The sequence below is a fragment of the Sesamum indicum genome, linkage group LG1, assembly GCF_026168435.1.
Source record: "Sesamum indicum cultivar Baizhima isolate 11 linkage group LG1, ASM2616843v1, whole genome shotgun sequence".
NCBI classification, from domain to species: domain Eukaryota; kingdom Viridiplantae; phylum Streptophyta; class Magnoliopsida; order Lamiales; family Pedaliaceae; genus Sesamum; species Sesamum indicum.
In genome coordinates this window covers 2,415,609-2,437,639 of record NC_142657.1, presented here as the reverse complement: position 1 = coordinate 2,437,639, position 22,031 = coordinate 2,415,609, and the positions used below count along the sequence as shown (strand labels likewise).

General features: G+C 31.8%; 1 protein-coding gene and 1 long non-coding RNA gene across 2 annotated transcripts; one reads left to right on the top strand and one right to left on the bottom strand.

Annotated features, from left to right (window-relative positions):
- The first annotated feature begins 10,838 nt into the window (after positions 1 to 10,838).
- LOC148789318 (uncharacterized) lies at positions 10,839 to 11,794 on the top strand. Its single transcript, XR_016067319.1, has 2 exons — positions 10,839 to 11,098; positions 11,508 to 11,794. It is a non-coding gene; the product is annotated as an uncharacterized LOC148789318 (long non-coding RNA).
- A 5,254-nt stretch (positions 11,795 to 17,048) lies between these two features.
- On the bottom strand, positions 17,049 to 21,511 carry HIP1 (HSP70-interacting protein 1). The gene is made up of 11 exons (XM_011071361.3): positions 21,204 to 21,511; positions 20,988 to 21,030; positions 20,373 to 20,528; positions 20,197 to 20,284; positions 20,025 to 20,105; positions 19,865 to 19,929; positions 19,365 to 19,505; positions 19,057 to 19,173; positions 18,752 to 18,979; positions 18,516 to 18,573; positions 17,049 to 17,385 (listed from the first exon to the last, which is right to left on the bottom strand). The coding sequence occupies exons 1-11, from the start codon at positions 21,311 to 21,313 to the stop codon at positions 17,288 to 17,290; spliced, it is 1,185 nt and encodes a 394-aa protein (XP_011069663.1). The 5' UTR covers positions 21,314 to 21,511; the 3' UTR covers positions 17,049 to 17,287.
- Positions 21,512 to 22,031: the final 520 nt, after the last annotated feature.

Genomic DNA, 22,031 nt, shown 5'->3' with positions numbered 1-22,031 from the left:
TTACCAGCAAAAATGTTCGAGCAACTCGTACAGAATATTGGTATGCGATATCTGAAAGATATCTGCCTAAATTGAGGGGAGATTATATAATTATACTATTTTCCTTAGCCTTAATTTTTGTCTCATTAGATTTAATTTATAGGCAAGACTTTTTTAACCGGACATGATGTATATGATGAGAGGTGTGCATGGGGGAGGGGGGTAAATACATGTAATTATCATGTATAAAGGCAAACACCTCTTGGTGTTCCCTCATAATACTTATAACTTTTTGGATCCCCCATAGTGTTTGTAATTATAGTCTTTAATAGTATAGTTTGTAACAACAAATTTGGTATAAATACCATTATGTAACTTATTTGTGAGCATTTGGAGAATAAGAAAAAAAAACTTGGAGAGCTTATTTCTATTTTTCTCATACACAATAAAAGTAATAGAGCAATAAACTTAAAACTTTCTAAATTTATAATATATTTACTTTTTATGTTGATGTCAGGAAAATACTTTGAATACCATTACTCATTGGCTCCGTTTGTTAGATAATAACAATTTATAGTAGTTCAAGATATAATTTCTCAAATTTAAAGAGATCTATGTGAAATTAAGTTAAATTTTGTGGAAAGTGAAGAAATTATCCCTATTTTGTATTCTTGCAAAATCTAAATTATTTTCTGGCTAATATTGATTAATCTTAAATAAAAATTTAAGTTTTCGTAAATAATTATTTTACCATGGTGAATGACATAATTTTTAAGTTATAGTCTTTTATAACGTAGAAAAATACTGTATTTATTTTTGGATATAAAATACAAAGAACTAAAAGTGATTAGAGGATGAAATATACTATTTCTTGCACTATTGACAAGGTTATACCTATCTTGCACAAAGTTCAGTTGTTACTGGAGCATAGGGAAAATTGTAATTTTAGCCAGGTAACATAGTGGGATGGCAGGTCCCCTATGAATTGGTTTTCATAATTTAAGTTTATATTTTATAGTTTTGGTAATTTTAGTTATTTTTTTTTGTGGTAGTTTTTGTCCTACACGAATTAAATTTTATAATTTAATCCTGTAATTCTAAAATTTTAGCATTTTTCCTTCAATTTGATCCGATCTTGCACATCACCTAATTGAATTATAATTTTTAATCCTATAATTAGGGGGTTGACATTTTCAATCGTGTATTTAGGAAAGTTGACATTTTTTATTCTACATGAATTGATTAATAAGACCAAAATTGTTATTTAATTGGTTTATACGTAAATCACATATAATTTTTTAAATAAAATTATATTACAGGACTAAAAAATAATATTTTTTTTTCCGTAGAACATGTCAGTTCATAGTGTCAATAGTGACCATGTCCGACACTCAAAGTTGCTCTAATTGTAAAAACTGTAATTAATTATGACTGAAAAATTGTTGATCACTTTTCTTCAGCCAAACTTGTTCCTCTGTTATATGTGCAAGAGGCCAAATACACCAGATTTTAAATTATTTTAGTTACTTGAAAGAGTTATGACGACTTAGGTCACCAAATTACTTCTTCACAAGTCTGTTGGCTTCACAAGTCTGTCACCAAACATATGATTAATTTGGCTTATCATGCACTCCTGATTGCTTGCATTTATCACATTTGGAGAGAACGAAATTTGAGACGCTTTGAACATACAGACGACCACAGAATATAATAGCCACCATTATTGTGGAAGATATTAGACACAGGATTATCAATGTTAATTTATCTCGTTCTGTTAGTTCATGTACGTTATATAGATTATGGCGTATCCCTTGGCCTATCGAGGAAGAAACCACCAGTTGAGCACTGTTGTACTGTACGATCATGTTTTATTAATGAAACTTACATTTATCCAAAAAAAAAGTCTATTAATTGTTGACTAAAAATAAGATTTTATTAGTAACAAAATATTAAATAATAATCTTAAAATTATCGCTAAATATATCTACATATTAATTAATCATTGTTTTTATTTATCGCAATAGAATTATTAATAACAAAAATTATCTTATATACAATTAGTGGCATATTTATATTCAGATAGCATAAATACAATGACAATTATTTTTCTTGTCATTGCAAAGTTACTTTTCACTATATCTGTCTTAGGCAACTTCATGAATAAATTTTTTTGTAATTAATTATTGCTAGCGACAATTTTTATGCAAATATTATCATTACTAGAATTATAAAAATCATTATAATGATAACAAAGAAAAAAATCTTATAACTTAGTATAAATAATTAGTTATAAGTTTAATTAATACTCTCTTAGATTTTTAAGCTAATGTTTTTTTGGCTTACGACTATTCTGGGTCCCATAATTATAGTATTTTGGTATCGTGGTCCTGTAACTAATTAGAATAGCAATTTATGCCGATATATTTTAAGCTCCCACAATTTCAAGACAAAGTTTTCAAAATTGGCTGGAAAGTGACATCATTTTTCAACCATTTTTTCATTATTTTTCTGCCAACTTTAACAATTCTAGTCAGTTTTGTCCTAAAATCACAAAAATTACATTAAAACGTACAGCCCAAAAATTGCTATTATGATAAGTTACAAAATCAAAACGTTAACCGATTATAATTACAAAACTAAAAATACAATTCAACCTTTTTCTACAGTGTTTGTTCACTTGCCTTTTATTTTTTAGGGTTACATTTTTTTGCAAGCACACACACTAACACACAAAAAAAAAAAGAAAAAAAAAACTCAAACGAAAAAGAGCAATTAATTAGCATTATTATTACATCTAGTACATTACGTTTTCAATCTCGAAGTCATCACACTAATCCTCAATTGCAAGAAAACTCTAATTCTCCCACTTCTTCCTCATTATCATTGAAGCAGGATCACTCATCACTACCTAAAGAGACATGTTAGCTAACAGAGAAGAACACTGTAATATTTTTTCCTTTTTTCTTTTAATGGGAGTATAAATAAATAAATAAAGTTGGGGAGTGAGTGTTGGATCTCCATGAACTCCGGGTATTGCTTTTGTGGAGCATGATTAATTAAGAAGAATATTAACAACCACTAATGATGGGATTTACACGTAAGCCCCTCGTCATTAATTAAATCGTCGTAATTACAAAAGTGTACTGGTCTAAAAAATTAAATCCACGTTTTTTTAAGATTGAGGTCTCACAGTCAAGAAGTTGTGAGTTCGGGATCTATAAATATGGGTCTATGCCTATTTCTATAATCGTTTGTTTGTTTGTTTTTTTTTTTTTTTTGACATATTCATTAATTTGAATTATTCATGTATTGAAAGTAATTTTTAGGGTTTAATGTATTGAATACATAATAAATAATTAAATAGTATTTTTAAGAAAAATGTGAAAATTAAATTGATGCTCTTTGGAAGGTAATAATATATATATATATATATATATGTTTATGAAGAGGGTAATTGTGTAATTACATCATTATGTTAAGATATGAATCAATATTTCAATATACATTATAATAGCATCGAAATATAAATAATGAAATAATAACAAATACAGCAATTTCACATAAGATGTGACAAATAACTTCAAGTCTGATAAGGCTCAAACTCATTATTTTAATTATATCTGTTATTTCATGAAATTTCAATTTTAACCCGCTAAGAAAATTGAAATTTTCCTACTATATATCAATTGAAAATTTTGATAAATGAATATTATCAACTACAAATCAAACAAAACGAATGGACAAAATTAATTTTGTCGTAGTTTTACTATGATCCAAATATTTATTATTATTTTTATTCATGGTCAAAACATTTATTGTGATTTTTAATTATGACTAATATTTTGTTCTCGTCTGCAAAAATAATGATCGGTAATCATATTATTCACGATTTTTTTATTGTGACAATAGTAATTACAAAAAGTCTTGTAATCACTAAGTAAGATGTGATTAGTGGAGGGTAATAACAATTAATTAATGAGTAGTTGTGTGAAAAATCAACTCTATCATCCCTACCGACCTCTAAATTTCAATGGAGCAATTCCCTTCACCAACATGATTAGCATTAATCCCATGTGGTCGACCCCACTTAGGACATAATTAACCTACGGTTGGAAGTACTTAAGAAAGTCCCTTTTTAGAATTATCAACCTTTAATCAATGGATTAGTGACGAGAACATGTGATTTCGTACATCACACGACATCGGAAATTAGGGTTTGGTGAAGAAACAAGAACTTACTCGAAAGTACTAGGTATGATTTCACCGTTGGAAACTGTCAAATTGGTGTTTTCTACTTGTGTTCGTTAGGAAATCAGATAAATTATTCTTTATATTATAGTTACTGCACTTAAAAAATATGAATAACTACCCTGTATTTCTCATGAAATTGAATGTAATTATATATAAATTCTCTGGCGCTTCTGATGTTTGTTTCTACTTACAAATAATAAGTCCCGTCGTTAATTAAAATTCACCGAATTTGTTTATATGAACAAGCAAATTGGAAAAAAAATCTCTATTTAATCAATTGACTTATTACTAATATATTGAAAATCAAATTACCCTCATACGTCTTCATGAGTTAATACATATGAGGATTCATATCTTCACCGTTATAAGGGTAGTTTAGTCGGAAAAAAAAATGATTGGTTTGCGAAAAGTCATTAATAAATCTATTGAAGGTAAATATCAGTTTTCATTCAATTTTTATGCTAATATCAGCAAATTCAGTATGTTTTGATCAATAAAGATTTTATTTGTTAGATAGAAGCAAATATCATAGGTGCTAGGTGTAATTTTTCAAGTTCACAAGGGTTTACGTATAATTACACCAAACCTTAGGAGGAGAGAGTGTAACTAAACCTAAAAAAATATGACAAATTATATCGAATAAAATCAATATAAAAACTCAAATATTGACTATAATTAGTTGATATTTACCATAATTAATATTTTTATCATAGTTTTTTATATTTTATCATAATAATTAATTATAATAAAAAATCATGTTTCTCCATATATATATATATGGGGGAATTTATTAAAAAAATACCAAAAAAAAAATTAGTAAAGTAAGGTAAAATCAAAAGTTTTAGAAAAGTAAGTGGCACCGTGGTGCCACAATTTTTTATTTAAAAAAAAACAAATTCTTTGTGTCACCGCGGTTGGCAACCGCGGTGACATTGTTTTTAAAAAAAAAAAATTTAATGTGTTTGACCGCGGTGACAATTTTTTTTTTTAAAAAAAAAAATTATTTCACGACGAATTGCTATCAACTTCTTGTTAAAATTTCAGCACCATTATGGCGAGTTATCAACCATCAAATATACCGTTCGACTTCCCTTGATGAGACAAACATTTCCCCACAAACAATTTCAAGTTTTATCAATCGTAAATAATGAATTTTTAGCACGAACACTGCACCTTTCGGCCGTCGATTCGCCGCCACCGGAGCGACCCACGATCACGAAGCACCGCCACTGGACTCGCCTCGACCTAACAGTTCTAACGAGACCAACCTAGTTCAATTTTATTAAATATTTGTTAAGATATGAAAATTTGAAGTTTTTCCGCCGAAAATTCGCGCTGAACCTGTTTGCTGTCATTTCTCCACCGTCAAGACGAATCACAGATTAAGACCATAGTCGTTCGAATCGTGTCGTCCAGACGATTCCAACAAGATCAATCTTGCTCAATTTCATCAAGTATTTGTTTGTTCAATTTTTAAAATAGTTATAATTTTATTAAATTCTATTTATTAATTAATAATACTATTTATAATAAATAAATAATTAATAATACTATTTATAACTTGGAATTATTTGTGGGGGCGTGTCGAGGCTAGTCCAGTGACAGTGGTTCGTGATCGTGCGTCGCTCCGGTGGCGGCGAATCAACGGCCGAAAGGTGCGGTGTTCGTGCTAAAAATTCATTATTTACGATTGATAAAACTTGGAATTATTTGCGGGGAAATGTTCGTCTCATCAAGGGGAGTCGAACGGTATATTTGATGGTTGACAACTCGCCATAATGGTGTCGAAATTTTAACGAGAAGTTGACAGCAATTCGTCGTGAAATAAAATTTTTTTTTTAAAAAAAAAATTGTCACCGCAGTTTTGAACTACCGTGACACATTAAAAAAATTTTTTTTTTTTTAAAAACAATGTCACCGCGGTTGGCAACCGCGGTGATACAAAGAATTTGTTTTTTTTTAATAAAAAATTGTGGCACCGCGGTGCCACTTACTTTTCTAACACCTCCAATTTCACCCTACTTTACTAATTTTTTTTTTTGCCATTTTTTTAATAAATTCCCCATATATATATATATATGTATATATGCTTCTTGTTACTTCACAGAAAAGTAGATAAGCTAACACTGGGATTGTCAAATTGTCTTTTCACCTTAGTTTCTTACTCTGTGGAAGACAGTTAGTTGAATTTGAGTTGGTGGTGTCGGCAGCGGCCCCTCTTATCAATGACGTCGTATCGAACCTCCTTGGGAGAGATAAACATCGCATCTGACGACGACGTTCCGCAACTGAGATTTGGAGGGTTCCCCGTGCTAATTATTCCAACTTTTGAGTATGGCCTACAACAAACTAATTACGGTCGTGGATTTTTCACGAGACAAAAAGCAAAGAATGAATCCTCTGCAACCCTATATTTTAATATATAATGTGTCTTTTAATAATTGGATATTCCTATTTTAGCAAATATTTTATTAAGATTAAATGTAATTTATCCTTACGTAGTAAAAGAAAAAAATACTCTATAAAAAAATTAGCAGTTGACCACCTATGTTTTTTTTAAATGAAGCGGAAACACCCATGATGTGTTTGATAAATTACATACATTATTTTTTTATGTTTTTAATTTAAAATTTAAATTATATTTATGCTCTTATTTAAAAATCATCGGATCTTGATTTCAATTTAAGATTTAAATTTAATTGATAGATCAACTGTTTAAAATTTAAATAAACATATAATAATTTTATTATATTATATACAATTAAATTTGAATATATATTTAGAGAAAAAGAGAGAGATTGTCGGCCAGTAGCGACATAAAAGGGGAAGGGGAGGGGTTGCAGGAGGGAGGGGTAGGGGGAGCGGACGCTTATGGAGAAGGGAAGGGGGCAGTGGATCTAGGGAGGGGCAGGAGGGAGATCAAAGAGGATGCGAGAAGGAAGGGAAAGGGGAGGGGGCCGCCAACAATACCTAGGGGAGTGAGTGGGGGCAGTGGTCCAATGAGAGTGGAGGAGAAGATGTAAAAAATATATATATATATTATCTTTTATAAATAACATATTTATATATATAATCAACAGATACTATTATACATATTTGTTATTGGTTATAATCAATCCTAGATGCAAGGGGGCAAGTGCAATGCACCGTTTGCCATAAGAGGGTATTTTGCTTTATTTTTAAAAATACAAGAAGATATTTTGCTTTTTTTTTTCACAGGATGAATTTGTTGATGAGTGTCGAGATCACAAAAAATAATTTCTACTAACATTTTGTAGAAGTGGGAGCAGGATCGAATACACAGGAATTGATGTTAAGTTGATTTCTTAAAAAAGAAATAATTGGGGGGTTTTGATTGTGAAGAGAAACAAAAATAAAAGCTAAATTAAACTAGAAGGCTATTAAAATTAGAAGATGAAGATAAGAGAGGGGACTTTTCCGGTTAAGGTCAGGTTCATGCTTGATTTTGTGGGTTGGTCATTGATGCAAATATAACACTTGTTCAAATAAATAAATCAGTTATAGTCATTGGTACGACCTAACGACCTCACTTTTTCTTACCTTTTTGTCAGTCAAGGTACAACCGTTTGTTAGATCCCTAATCAATAGAAAACTTTGGGAACTTCCACAAAATTTAATCCATTAACAACATTAAAAATTAGACAGGCCTGATTCTAATTAACAAATTCCTACGAGGATAATCCATTTAAATTATATCATGCATTCCTCATAACATAACTAACTACTTTGACAGAATTAATTATGCTACATTGCTACTAAGTATTGAACTAAACAAACAATTACACGAATTTGTAAAGTTCAATTAGCTAAGCAGACCTTCTTGATAATGAACAATTGGTCACATTATTAATAAATCAGATGTTTGTCTTAAGAGCATAGAGAATAACATGAATACTTATTTAACAAGCGTAAAAAGGCATTTTAGATCTCACAATAATTTACGAATCAAGCAATCATCTTAACCTTAACCAGAAAATAATGAAATTAGCCTGACATGTTAATGGAAGAACACACTAGGAAGTGGAATTCCATTAACTTTAGCCAATGAATTAAAACTAAAGAGAGAATTTGAAAATAAAGTTGTCAATTGAATTCAAGATGTGTTCACAAATTGAGAGATCCCCCTATTTATAATAAGAACCTCCTACAAATCTAGAAATAGGGGGGTTAAGTACATGATTGGTTCCTAAAATGTCAACAAATTATCTCTTATATCAATAACTTATTTAAAGGGATCATTTCCAAAATTCAGCAAATCATTCATTTTTCTCTTGTGAAAATCGCATTTTTTCTTTCTTCATCAGTGTTGACTGAAGCACTGAGTGTGGACACGTTTAGTCAGTCCTGCGAAACTATTTTGAAATCTTTTCTTCCCTTTTTGGTGCCTTCAATTTCCGTTTCTAGCTTGATTTTGCCATCTTTATCTCATATCAAACCTTTTTAGCCGAAAATGCAATAAATCCACATGATTAGAAATATTTTAGCTTAAAAAGGAGGGTGAAATCACCATAAAATGATGAAAATTTGTGTAGTTATCATTTGCACAGTTTCCATATCCGGGAGGCAGGGGATAATTGTAATTTTTTCCTACTTTATTGATATTCGTCTTTTGTCATCAAATTGTTTGTGAACACGTTCTTAACAATAGTAAGGGATAATTAAGTGGCGATTTTAGAATTGTTATCAAGGGAGTTTCATGGGCACTTTAACTAGGTTCCTTGTGCTACCTTTAAGGCACTAACAAGTACTTTTTTTGTTGGGTTTTTAGAATTCTTCAGGTCTCTAGCAGAGAAGTCCACTCTCGATTTCAACGATCTCTTAGCTCAAGCGAGAAATATATTAACATTGAGGAACATCAAACGTACAAGGAGAAAAGCCTTGGCGAAAAAATGCAAGGAACGGGAAGATGAGGGGTCAACCAAGAAATTCCACATACATCCTATTCCATGCAAACCTCGAGCAATAAGCTCTGCTTTGAGCATGCTCCTTCTAATAAGCCTTTGTCCTCCACAGGTATTAAGTAAGCCTTGCTCTGATCAACACCCTAAAAATAGTCTTGTCTTCCGCAATAGCACTAAAATTGTCTTGTGTTTTATACATGCACAAAAAGGCCATGTCTTCCATACATGCTCTAAACCCGAAATACACACATTGAATTTCATACTCAATAACACTCCTTTGCACGCTGTTAATATTTATCGCTTTTTCTCGTTATGTAATATTTTAACACTTGATGGGAAGAAATATTCAATGGACTGCAAATTTGCAATACTATAAATACTTTAAAAATTATAAGTTCTTAACAAACATTTTACATGAGCTCATCTATCTGAACTCCGAAAGTTAGAGCTCTGAAAATAAATACGAGCTAAAACTATATGACCTGAAACTATACGAGCTAAAACTGCATGACCTAAAACTATACAAGCTAAAACTATACGAGCTGGATAAATTCATATACCTACCACACCTGAAGAGATTCTTCTGCAGATCTGCCACTCATATGCACCAATAAAAAGAAAGCATAAAACCATCCATACTCCGTTAAATATGCTCAATAAAGAACTAAAAGGAAGCCATCGATTCTCTCTTGCTCTCTGTATTTCATTTATCAATATAATCAGACATACAACTACTACCAGTCATTAAAATTGTTAAAGTGTAAAAAATAGGATTTCGTAGTCTTATTTTATTGGGAATTTCTATATTTACCCTCATCAAATTGGCTTCATCTTTGACAAATTCCATTAACAATAAGATGATAAGAAGAAGGATTTTGTCGAGACTGCAAAGAATAAGATAGAAGCCTCTGACAGAAATGACTCAATGACAAAATGTATGTTACTCAATTTGAATTGGCATATGCTTGGGGCATTCAGGAGGTGTAGACGTCCACGCTGCTATTCATGAGAATGATGGAATAACCAATTCTTGACATTGTTTCTCGGAGCTCTTCTTTTCATGCGTTCCTGTGCATGTTTGTGGTAGAATTGGAAAATCCGATGAGAAAATCAAAGTTGAGAACCAACCCAATATAGCTAGGCCTCATTGAGAAAATTGGATTGTCCACGTGAAATGCTTCAAACATGTGGTTGTCGGTGAGATAAAATATAATTATTGGCTTATGTAATAAAGACTACCATACCCAAGAAATCCTATCTCTGAAATATTTGAGCTCGGGATTCGAACTCTTTAAAAGCATTAGAGCTCTAACGATGAGCCCCCAAAATTACAAGACACCACCGCCATCACATAACAAAATTTATTTTTGTTTGATGTATATATTCTTATTATTTAATTGCCACAATTTAGCCGTGATAATTAATACTATTCACTCTGATTAAATAAATTGATGTTAAAATTTAAATCTTTAACCATGGTGGATATAGCCGTGGTCCTTGCATGTCTTTTTTTTTTTAGTTTTTATTTTATAAATCCTTTGTAGAAAAATATAAATTGCATTTTTAAAATTTCATAAAGAATTTTGGTAAAAATATATATAAAAAATATAAAAAGCCCAACACTCAACAACCCAAAGAAATGCATATAGAAAATATCCATTAATTATTTTAATCTTTATAATTTTGCCTTAACACCAAAGCGCTTTTTCCCCCTTTTTTTACTTTGTCTACTTTTTCCTTTTAGTTTCCCCCTTTTTCAGTCACCCAACGGTTCGACTACTCCACATAGCTCTAATTCCCCCTTTCTCGTTGTTCTGTGAATTTGTGAAAATCTTCAACGTATTTTCATCATTGGGTGATTTGTGAGGGATATTTTGGAGCCATGGACCAAAGACATCGATTTTGATTAAGGTATACCCTTAATGCATTTCCTGTTGAGAAAAAAGGTATAACATACGAATCAGGTGCCAAACTTATCTGAGATGTACTTATTTTTGTTAATTCTTTTTTGATAGTTTGTTTATTGTGAAATTGGTTATTCAGTGTTGGAATTCGTTGTTTTTGTTCTACAATAATTGACTTTTTGTTCTGTAAGTATTTTTTCTTTTTTCTTTTTGTGTGAATGTTCATCATTGAGGGTATAAGACAATATCCTTGATTCTTGTTTATTCAAACACATGATGTTGAAATCAAAGTGATTAATGTCCCCTTTCAGTTACCTAGATATTCTTGTAATTCTGATGTTGAAGAAGTGCTTTAACCCTTATATCCAAACTGAAAGACATGGTGAACTACTGTTGAGAGTGGTTATCTGTGAAGCAAAACTGTCCTAATCTCGTTTTCATTTGTGTGTAGACAAGTGGGATTCTATCAATCTATAATTTGTGGATAGGAACAGGAAGACGAATTGTCATCAGGTTTGTTTGTGAGTGTGATGTAAGCTTTGTAACCTCATGTCCAATTTGCTGCCACCTTGACATGTCTAGCTGCTTGTGGATATAGACATTGCATTTGCCAGCAACTTCGTGAAGTGTTGTCACATGTATGTAGATTCCCAACCTTCATTCTTCATGCATCACAACTTGTCATAAACTTCAGCATAACAATTCCAGAAACTGTTTCAGCAGTTCCTTGATTCTTTACTACAGCTTCAGAAATTATATTCAGTCACAACAGCACTAACACCCTTGTATTACCTGACTGCATCGGCATTTAAACATTAATAATTTCCACATGCTTGGCTGCTCTGTTGACTGATAATCAATCCTCGTTCAAACCTCTTTCCCGCTGTTGCATTATCAAACAGAGCAATTCCCATATTCCAAGCGAAATCTGAACCTGAGGCTGTTGCAGCCCCCTTAAAATTCATCTAAGCTGTTGTCCAGTGGCTTATGAAACCCCCTCTTATATGCACCACACTCGTCTTATCTTGGCATAAGTAAAGTCAGAACCTGAATTCATAGTGCCCATTGCTACATGAGCATTGGCGCAGCTGTATACAAGATCCCTGCACATGTCAAATGTGAACAGATAAAAGCAATAACAGTTCATAGAGAAAGATAATATCAGTTAGCTGAGAGTTATATGCGCTTCCCTGCTTGAATATAACCTGTGACTGCACACTATTACCCACCAATTCCACTGATGATCGGATTCGTTGCTGCCTACTATTCTGCTCCCTTGTTTGATGCTGCATCTTCTAAGAACAATTACTACCGGTAACTGCTGCTAATTAACGCGGCAAAAAAAATAAATGCTGCTGCTATCCACATTCATAATAACAGTATCTGTGCTCAGTACTTCACAATGCATGCAAATCTGGATAGCAAATGTATATATGAGGTATACTTATTGCCACATGTATATATTCAGGAGTCATAGAGTAATTATGAACAATGGCATAGTGATGCTATACTTACATAATAACCATAGCAGATTGAATCATAAACAATGCACTCATCAACCTTCACATACTATCAGTGTGACAAAGCACCAGATGAATGTTAATACTTGTCACAACTCAAAGTGTTGTTATATTAAGAGAGGAAGAATCGAGTGGCTAAGTCATTATTATTTACAAAATAGAATAGGGCAATCACATTTAAATGATCCTAACCTTTAATTACTATACAGAGGCAAAAAAAACTTCTCTGTTATGCCTCTTGTTGGAGGCAAAAACGCCTTCTTTACAAATGCACAAACGCCTCTGTTGCAGATGGCTTTCAGCCTCTGTACAATGGTTGAAATGCTTCTGTTACAGAGGCAAAAAAACCTGGGTTAATTATTTTTAATTATTAAAAAATAAATAAATTATATAATATATAATATAATTATAACGAGTCGCAAATGTAATATAAAAATATTTTTTTAAAAAGAATTCCACAAGTCGTGGATTGGGTTCACGACTCTTATTTATTTATTTTTAATTTTTGCTTTATTAGATTTTATATAAAATTAATTTTTAACAATACATTGAAGTCATAATATAAAATTGCATTAATTTAAAAAAATACAATTAAGTATAAAATGTAATAGTGTATATTGTTTTAGATAATTGTAAGAAATACAATGAATTATATAATTGCAAATGTAAAAAGTGTCCACTCGTTCCACAATTGCGCCTTTGGCGTTGATGCCGATGTCTTCTTATTTCCTCACCCACATTTTGTATTGGCTCATTTTGCGTCTCATTATCATCACCTCGAGATTAATGTCCAACTGACTTAATGTTACTGCAGAATTAGACTCCATATTATCACGATATGTACTAAACAATGGAAATGAAATTGGTGAAATATTGTATTTTGGTGCATATAATTGATTAATGTCAAGATCAAGGTCAAGATGTACTTCTGACAAATTCACATACTTAATGTTATAACAAATGTCGAGCACCCTTTCGCTTCCTAAATATGAGTCCCAATGAAACATTTATAGACATAAAAATCGTCTTAAAATTGCAATTCTATTGAAATCACCCAAATTTTATTTGAGAATTTTATATATATGCACGTACATCAATGTTAGTTGAATGATGATGATGTGTTTTATTTAATTACTAGTGTAATTCCCGTGCTATGCACGAACTAAGATATTAAGTAAATGCTGAATGAAAAATAAAAACTAAATGCACATACATTTATATGTTTTATTTGTATGAACATAAATATTTAGTTCATTTAAGGAATAATTAAATATATATTCTTAAAATAATTGAATATGTGTTAATCGATTAGATATTTAAGATGCAAAATAAGTTTCTTAATAACAAATTACCAAGCAATAAATTATCTTAACATTACAACAATTGAGAACAATCAAAATCTATGACATATAAGAAATAACATTTAGTTTTACTAAAATTCAGAAAACAATAATAAGAACAAATACATAAATTATAAAACGATAAAGCTCCAAAGAAGTGTGATTCTTTTATTTTATTATAAAAAAATAAAATAAAATTTTGAAGTAACTCAATTTAAAGAAAAAATTAATATAATTTTTGAAAATAATTGATTTGAACTAAATACAAAATATGTTTCAAGATACAATCGAAAATCTTCTTCTTTTCTAGAAAAAGATCATCTAAACAAAAAATAAAAATGAAAAATCATACATTCATATATCAAGTATGGAAATCTTTTTGTATTGTAATATAAACAAAACTTATAAAGCTCAGAATATATTTTATTTTAAAACTTTTGACGGAGCAATATTCATAAAATTATTCCATCAAGGAAAAGAAATATTTCCATGAAAGAAAATGGCAAAATTACTTTTGGATTCTGACAGAAATCAAATTAATTTTTTTTTTAAAGATTGCAGCTCAATTTTAAACAAAGCAGTGTCATTCGATTTTACAACTCGGATAATAATGAAAGATTAATTAAAAAGAAATTTTAATTAGATAAACTAATTAAGAAAAAAAGAACCCATCAATTTGCATGATATAAAAAACTTAATGTATCAATATTAGTGAATCAATAAAAAGAATGGAAAAAATATGTTAATGAAATATATAAAAAGTAAAAAAGAATGATTAAAATTAAAAAATTATTACAAGAAATATTCCAAGAGAAAAATATAAATATATGCATATATGTAGCTTTTATAAAAAAAAAAAAATAACGGATATCGCTGTGAAGAGAAAACGTACCAGTTGTGAAACACACTTCTATTAGTTGTTTTAGTTAAAGTTGCTTGCATTTAAAAGAAGGCGCCCGCTTCTATGAGTAAAAGTGACGTCTTTGTAATTAGCAGAAAGCGTGTCAGTTTTGTTAGTTAGGAAATGAAGTCGTTGATATATATTTGGACGTTTTCTTCCTCCTGATGAACATAGAAGATCAGTGAAGCACTGATTGTTCTTCACCCCAACAAATTCCTTCTATTATCAATGAAATATCATTCTTCTACATTTATCGCTTTCGTTGCAAATTTTACATCTGAGTACACCAATAAGAATTTTAAATAAATAAAATAAAGATATTATATAAAAATCAAATGTGAATTGAAAAAATACACGATAAATTTCAACATGTCATCGTTCGCTAGCTGCATATATAAGTAAATAACAAATACGTACATTTCTATTACAAAGGAATAACAAATTAAACAAAAATAAATAACAGCTTGAAAAAAGAATCGATAAATCGCAACATACGACGACTGATAAAAAAAGGAGAAAAATGCAAACAACTCCCTTGTGAAAAAAAAAAATAGCGATTTACCTCCCTATATTTTTTAAAATACAACAATTTACTCCCCTATGATTTTTAAAATGAAGCAATTTACCCTCCTGTATAAGGAGGTAAATTGCTTCAATTTAAAAAGTATAGGGAGTAAATTGCTATATTTTTTTATAGGGGAGTAATGTGTTCATTTTCAATATCACAGCGGGATGAATTGTTATTCACCCGATTAAAAAATTAATCCATCTTAATTGAAAGAAAAATGAATAATACAAATATTTAAATCTTTTGATTTGATAAATGAAGTCCGTGTAAAATCACATGTTACCTTTCTATTGTGTGATTTTATGTACGAAACGGGTGATTTGTTGAAAATATTTTACTAAGATTGTTGGACGGTTCATTATTAACATTTGCTAATGTGTAGCGATATTTTGATTTCAAGATATGGATTCAGAGATTTGATTTGATTTGTTGAAATTAAAATTCATAATAAATATTCCACTAAATAGAATTTTTATTTTATTAAAATATTCAAAAGTACCAAAGCTGGAAACAAAAAAAAAAAAGGGAAAAATCGAATGATATATAGCAAGAGAGTGATGTAAGTTTGCAATAATGAAAGAGAAATTAAAAAATAAATGGTTAAAATTAAAAATAAATAGCAGCGATAAAATAAATAATATTCTGAATGATAATACATATTCCTCAGATAAATACAAATTGAATCAACTCTGGTCTTGCAGATAGAATTTTGTGGATAATTTAAAATAATTGAGATTTTCTAATCAATGGAATTTTTTCTTAGTAATTAAAAGATTCAAAAACATCAAAAAAAAATTCGGTCAAAATTAAATCAAATTGGTCAAATCTCATTCCGCTACATATACAGATACAAAATAAAATGACCAATAAAATCTAAAATAGAATTTATTGGAGATGCGATTTTAGATAAATACAAAGTAGATATTTTTTTAACAATAAGACTTTTCTTATAATTAAAGTAATAACTATAATCTTGGAAATAAAATGTGGATTAATACATTATAAATATCTAAAATAAATGATGTTTCTAAGTAATTAAATTTTTTCTTAGTAATTAAAAATTTTAAAAACACCAAAAAATAGCATTTAATCAAAATTGAATTGAATTGGTCAAATTTCTTTCTGCTATATATATATAGATGCGGCACACTAAAAAAAATGTGCATAATAGATTCAAAATAAAATAGGGGTATTTTTGGATTCTCTTGATTTTTTATGAGGGAGAGAATATCCATATAATAATGTTAATATTTCTGACTAATCCATATGCAATTTGTACAATTAAGCAATAGGTCAGTGGACAATAATGTAAACAAAAAGACAAGCAAAAACTAAAAGAATTGTATAATTAACCCACACATGAATACGCCCCACCTCACCACTCTTTACCTCCTATCAGATGAAGTGTTGGCATGTCCTGAAGGATCAATCTGAACCATCCAAATTTTTAAGGTCATCCGCCAGACCTGAGTATTTCTTTGGGAATTCAAGCATGTTAGGGTCATCCGCTGTTATGGCAGAAAGGCAAATCCGGGCTTACACGAAAGGAATTCTTGTGAAATAACAGCGAATCTTAAGGGGTATTAGGTGAAAAATAGATGTGGGCCAAGTACGAAAAGGTTAAGGTTCTGAAAATTGCACTCACGACGTTAGACAATGGACGGATCACAAAAGCCATATCAAGAGAAAAACTGAAGCCATTACAGCAGTCTGAAACAATATCACAAAACTGGGAACACAATAAAGATGGAAACAATCTGTACATGTCAACATGCATTGGAGTAATCTGCTTACTGTTTAGTCTATAGATTCATGACACAATGAAATAAGCATTATACCACAGATTCTAAGCATGGGGTGATCACATTTGACTCTTAAAGTTGTCCATCTCAGCTTACACTGTCACTTTGGTCCGGCAAATTTACTCATCATTTTTGCAATAATAGGAGCCACCTTTGGATTCGATTGATGCTTGGCCAGGTTAGCAGGGTTCTTCATAACTGCAAAACAAAACCAGCAAATCAGAGATAGGAGCCAGCCAATGTAGCACCTAGTCTCGCACCGCACAATATACTTCAAGTGAGAAAAGTAGCATCATTCTCCTCAAAGCCATCGGCAGGTTGATCTTAAAAGGCAAGGCACAATCTTTCATCCGATGCACTATGCAAGTAAATGATTCATTAACAACATCCAATAATTGAAATGTTGTATAACAAAAATAGGATTCATTTCAACAATGAGCTCAAAGCAAGTGCTAATTTCACTTGCGCATGGTACATCAACTTCGTCAAGGGAGTTAGAAGAGGAAGACAAACAAGCATCAGTACAAGACAAGTCCTCTAGGCCTGAAGAAGAAACTAGAAAACCTTTGCACACAGTTAATTTATCTTGTCTGTTAAACTGTACATTGGTAGGACAAAAACTGCAAGAAGGGACACAATTCTTCAGCTATGAATCATTTCTAATCTGACAAGCTTATTGGTATTACGGGCTAGTAGGCTCGATTAACATTTTTCACATCCTATTTGCAAAAATATATGCGCTTCCACAATAGTATCATGTATTCAGCAGCATTTTGGTTATTAAGAGGGCCATCTACGTTACTTCTATGTGAAAGCTACTGGAATTGACAACAAACCCACACTGCTTTTAATCTAGAAACATTAGGTCAGATTGAAAAGAATGAAGACAATCAGACCATTATCGCAGGAGATAGAGGTTTATTTATTAATCTTCCGACTTCACTTTCCCCCTAACTTTCTGTAATTCTAATAGGGGTCAGTAATTTCATATACTTCAACCACAAACCTAGAAAGAAAAAATACATTAGTATGAGTAAACTCACCCAACACAGATGAGTACAAGGACAACTAAATAACTACATCATTAAATCTTTGTCGACATGCCACATCATTCTCGAAATTTTACTTTATTTATTGTTTTGAAAAATGTAGAACCGGCAAAAGCAAAAAAACAGGTACAACATAATCAAAGCAGGAAACATGTAAACCAAAACTTCCTGGCTCTGTAGCAAACCAAAAGTAATCTCTACCAGTAACAAAGAGAATTCATATAAATGCACATTCTTGAACAAAATGCAACATATGTTAGCGAACAAGAAGACACATACCATCTTGGAGTGCAGCCATGACTTCAGGGTCCTTGAATGCTGCCATCAGCTCAGGATCCTGCATCAATCATATTAAGCAAATAGTCGAGTGTGATTTTGGAAAAACAAGATAATTATGACCTGCTCTACTGAATAAAGCACACAAGACATTAAGGTTTTTTAAACAGCCACAACAACTCCGCCGCAAAATGGAAATTCTGTACTTTATCAGAATTAGAAATAGAAGAAGTTCTCACATTGAGTATTTTGCTGTAGTCAACATTCCCGGGCATACCACCAGGCATGCTCCCAGGAAATCCTCCAGGCATACCTCCAGGAAAGCCTCCAGGCATACCACCGGGGAATCCGCCAGGCATACCACCGGGGAATCCGCCAGGCATACCACCGGGGAATCCGCCAGGCATGCCTCCTGGTCTTCTACTTGAAGATGACTCCTCTTGCTTCTTGGCCTTTTCATACGCAGCCTTAGAAAATCAAAGGAAAAATTAGAACATGTGTAGACAACCAAAAACCAATTGGATGATACAGAAAGATGGTTTACCTGAGCTTCAGCTTTACGACGTTGTCGCTCACGCTCAATCTTCCTGTCTTCTCTCTCTTTCCGCAGCCTGTCATATTTCCTGCGATGTTCCTCGATCTTATGCGCATTGGGTTCGACCTATAAACAAGAATGAAAAAGGAAAGGATCATGATCATATTTCCAAAATTTCACCTTTCCAAACTAATTATGAGCAATATTCTGTAGCAGCACCTCTCGATCTAATTGTGTTGCCACACATACTGACACACTAAAATTTATGAGAAAATGCAGCAATATGAGCATGATGACATAGATAATTAAAGACCAACCTTCTTAAGTACAGCATTGATTTCCTCATCATAGTCCAGCTTTGAGGCCACGTGGAGATCCTTAGCAGCCTCTTCCCATTGCCCAAGCATTGCTCGTGCTATACCACGTGATTTGTATCCTTTGGCAGAATCTGGATTGATCTGGATAAAAATTTATTATATATGTCAATTCAGTCGTCCAAAAATGTCATGTATCACAGAACCGTACACAACACCAGGACTTGTCACAAGAAGAATCTGAAATTTGAAAAGATTTATGCTGATCATACCAATGCCAACACTACATGCAGCAGCACGAAAAGCCTAACTAACTACATGCTAGATTCTCTTTATTATTATGTCATATAGAAACTGTGCCGCGCATGGCCGCAGCACAACACGAGATTCATTTTTTCCAAAGAAAATAAGATATTACCATGCATGAGCCTGGAGTATTTATTAACATAAAAAGACAATAGACAATGACTCAAGAACAAGCCAATTACAAAAAAGGGTACAACCTCCAGAGCTGCGGTGGCATCCCGAATAGCGGCATTTGGTTTCTTCATTTTGATGTAAACACTAGCTGTAAGTCAACAACCAAATTCACATACAAAATAGTCAGATAAGAAAGCATTAATATAATCACATAAGACGCTTAAGAAGAAATAGGTAATCTACCTCGGGTTGCATACATAATTGCTGATGTAGGGTTCAGGGTAATAGCTTCGGTGAGATGTTCAATCGCTTCTTCTAGCTTACCTGATAAACAGATGCGGAGTTTAATGCATGTCACGAAAAATTAACTTCAGCTGAAATATCTTGCTTTCCCAGATGCAAGTGTGTAAGGTACCTTCAGAAAGTGCTTCCATGGCCTGTATCTTAGCCTCCTGAGACGCATCTCGGTTTTCTTCACTAACCTCGACTGAGGGGTCTCCCATCTATAAATTCAATCGCCAAAATCTTACTAAACCACAGAAAAATCAAAGACACTAATCAAACCAATAGGGGAAATGTGGCCTGTTATACCTTCTGTGGAGGATCATTATCAGGCTCCACGACATCACTCTCGTCAAGTTCAACATCAGACTCCACTATCTCGGGCTCTTCTTCTTCATGAGGTGGGTGAGGCTCCTCCTCTATGTCATCCATATCCTCGTCACTCTCTTCCACCACATGGGACTTCTGTAATCCATTATAGACAAAAGAAACTTATGAAATATTTCTCCTAAACCAGAAAAGGAAAAATATGCAATATAAGGGGAATGTATCATTTTTACATGATAGACCTTAAACCCTAATTACCAAACCTGAGGGCTAAGAACCTTACAAGAATTCTACTTCTGCCCAACAAATCCACGTAATTGAAATAACAGAAAAAATCAATGCCTCCTTTGAGGAACCAAATTTTGTTCAAATTTGAGAGCAGAAAAGCATATCAGAACCTTCACAGTCTCACTGAAACCTCCCACCCATCAGCCACCCGCACACGCACACATACACGTAGAAGAAACACGAAAGCAATCATCACTACGTTTTCTCCCCATTAATGATTATCAAAACAGATCGAACAGATTGAAACCAGAAGGAGAAAAAAAAAGGACGAAAAGAATTTAGTCTAAACCTAAGGAAAACAGAACATACCGCTTTGTAATCTCCCCCAGATGACGGAATCTTGCCTCCAAGGCTGAAAATTGATATTAAATAGAAAAACCAAAGACAAAAATACAAATTAAACTCGAGGAATCGTCAAAGAAACACTCAAACACACTACTCAAAGTGGATGCCTACAGACATTATATACGCAGAAACAATGCAATTCAAGAAGTAACACATACAAAGAGTTGCATTCATTTATACCTCTCAATGTAATCACGAAAGAAAGAGAGGGAGGGATCGGAGAGGATGGAAGGGTCGGACTTGCACAGGTCTATAAATTGCTTCAGTTGCTTCACCTTGGCTGCGTCCATTGCAACGAGTAGTCTCTCTTTGCAATTTCTGTAACACTTCTGCTGGGTAGAAATGCGAGAAAATGGTGGGGTTCGAAAAAGCTTATTCGATCCTTGAAAATGAAGAACAGAAGGGAGAAGCAGCGTTGAAGTACTGGACTTGCGATTGACGGGCCTTCTAGTAGCTTCTTCTGTTTGGGTTTTCTGATAACAATCATTTTGGAGGCCTTCGGCCAACTCATTTTCTCCTTCTCGTAGCTTCTCCTATTTGAAAATTGTGGGCTGTGTAATACCATATTAATATTAATTAAAACAAAAGGTAAAAATACACTTTTGCCCTCGTCAATTATTTCTGATGTAATATTTATTCTCTAAATTAATAAATATAACACTTATCCTATTAATTGGACAAAAATATTTCTTACTCTTTGAATAATTATATTATTTTTAATATATATATATTAGTTTTTTGCATATTAAATTATTTTTTTAATAAGGGAAGGATTTGAATTGCAAGTGGAGTATAAATTAATATATATAGTAGAAACACAATAAATATAACACAACCAATAATTAATGTACGGTTTTAAAAGAAATTAACAAATATATATATATATAATTAACCAAAAGTTAAATATTATTTTAAAAAATGAATAAATATAAATATTTTATCATATTTTTTTAAAGAAAATAAAACTATTTAGTTACTCATTTATATCTAAAAAAAATTAATAACTTA

Excerpts from the sequence above, each read along its gene's own strand:
- HIP1 (XM_011071361.3), bottom strand. The coding sequence starts at position 21,313 with ATGGACGCAGCCAAGGTGAAGCAACTGAAGCAATTTATAGACCTGTGC. Across the intron at positions 20,529-20,987 it reads CTGGGGGAGATTACAAAGCG|AAGTCCCATGTGGTGGAAGA; the intron begins GTATGTTCTGTT and ends AATGGATTACAG. Across the intron at positions 20,285-20,372 it reads ATAATGATCCTCCACAGAAG|ATGGGAGACCCCTCAGTCGA; the intron begins GTATAACAGGCC and ends TTGAATTTATAG.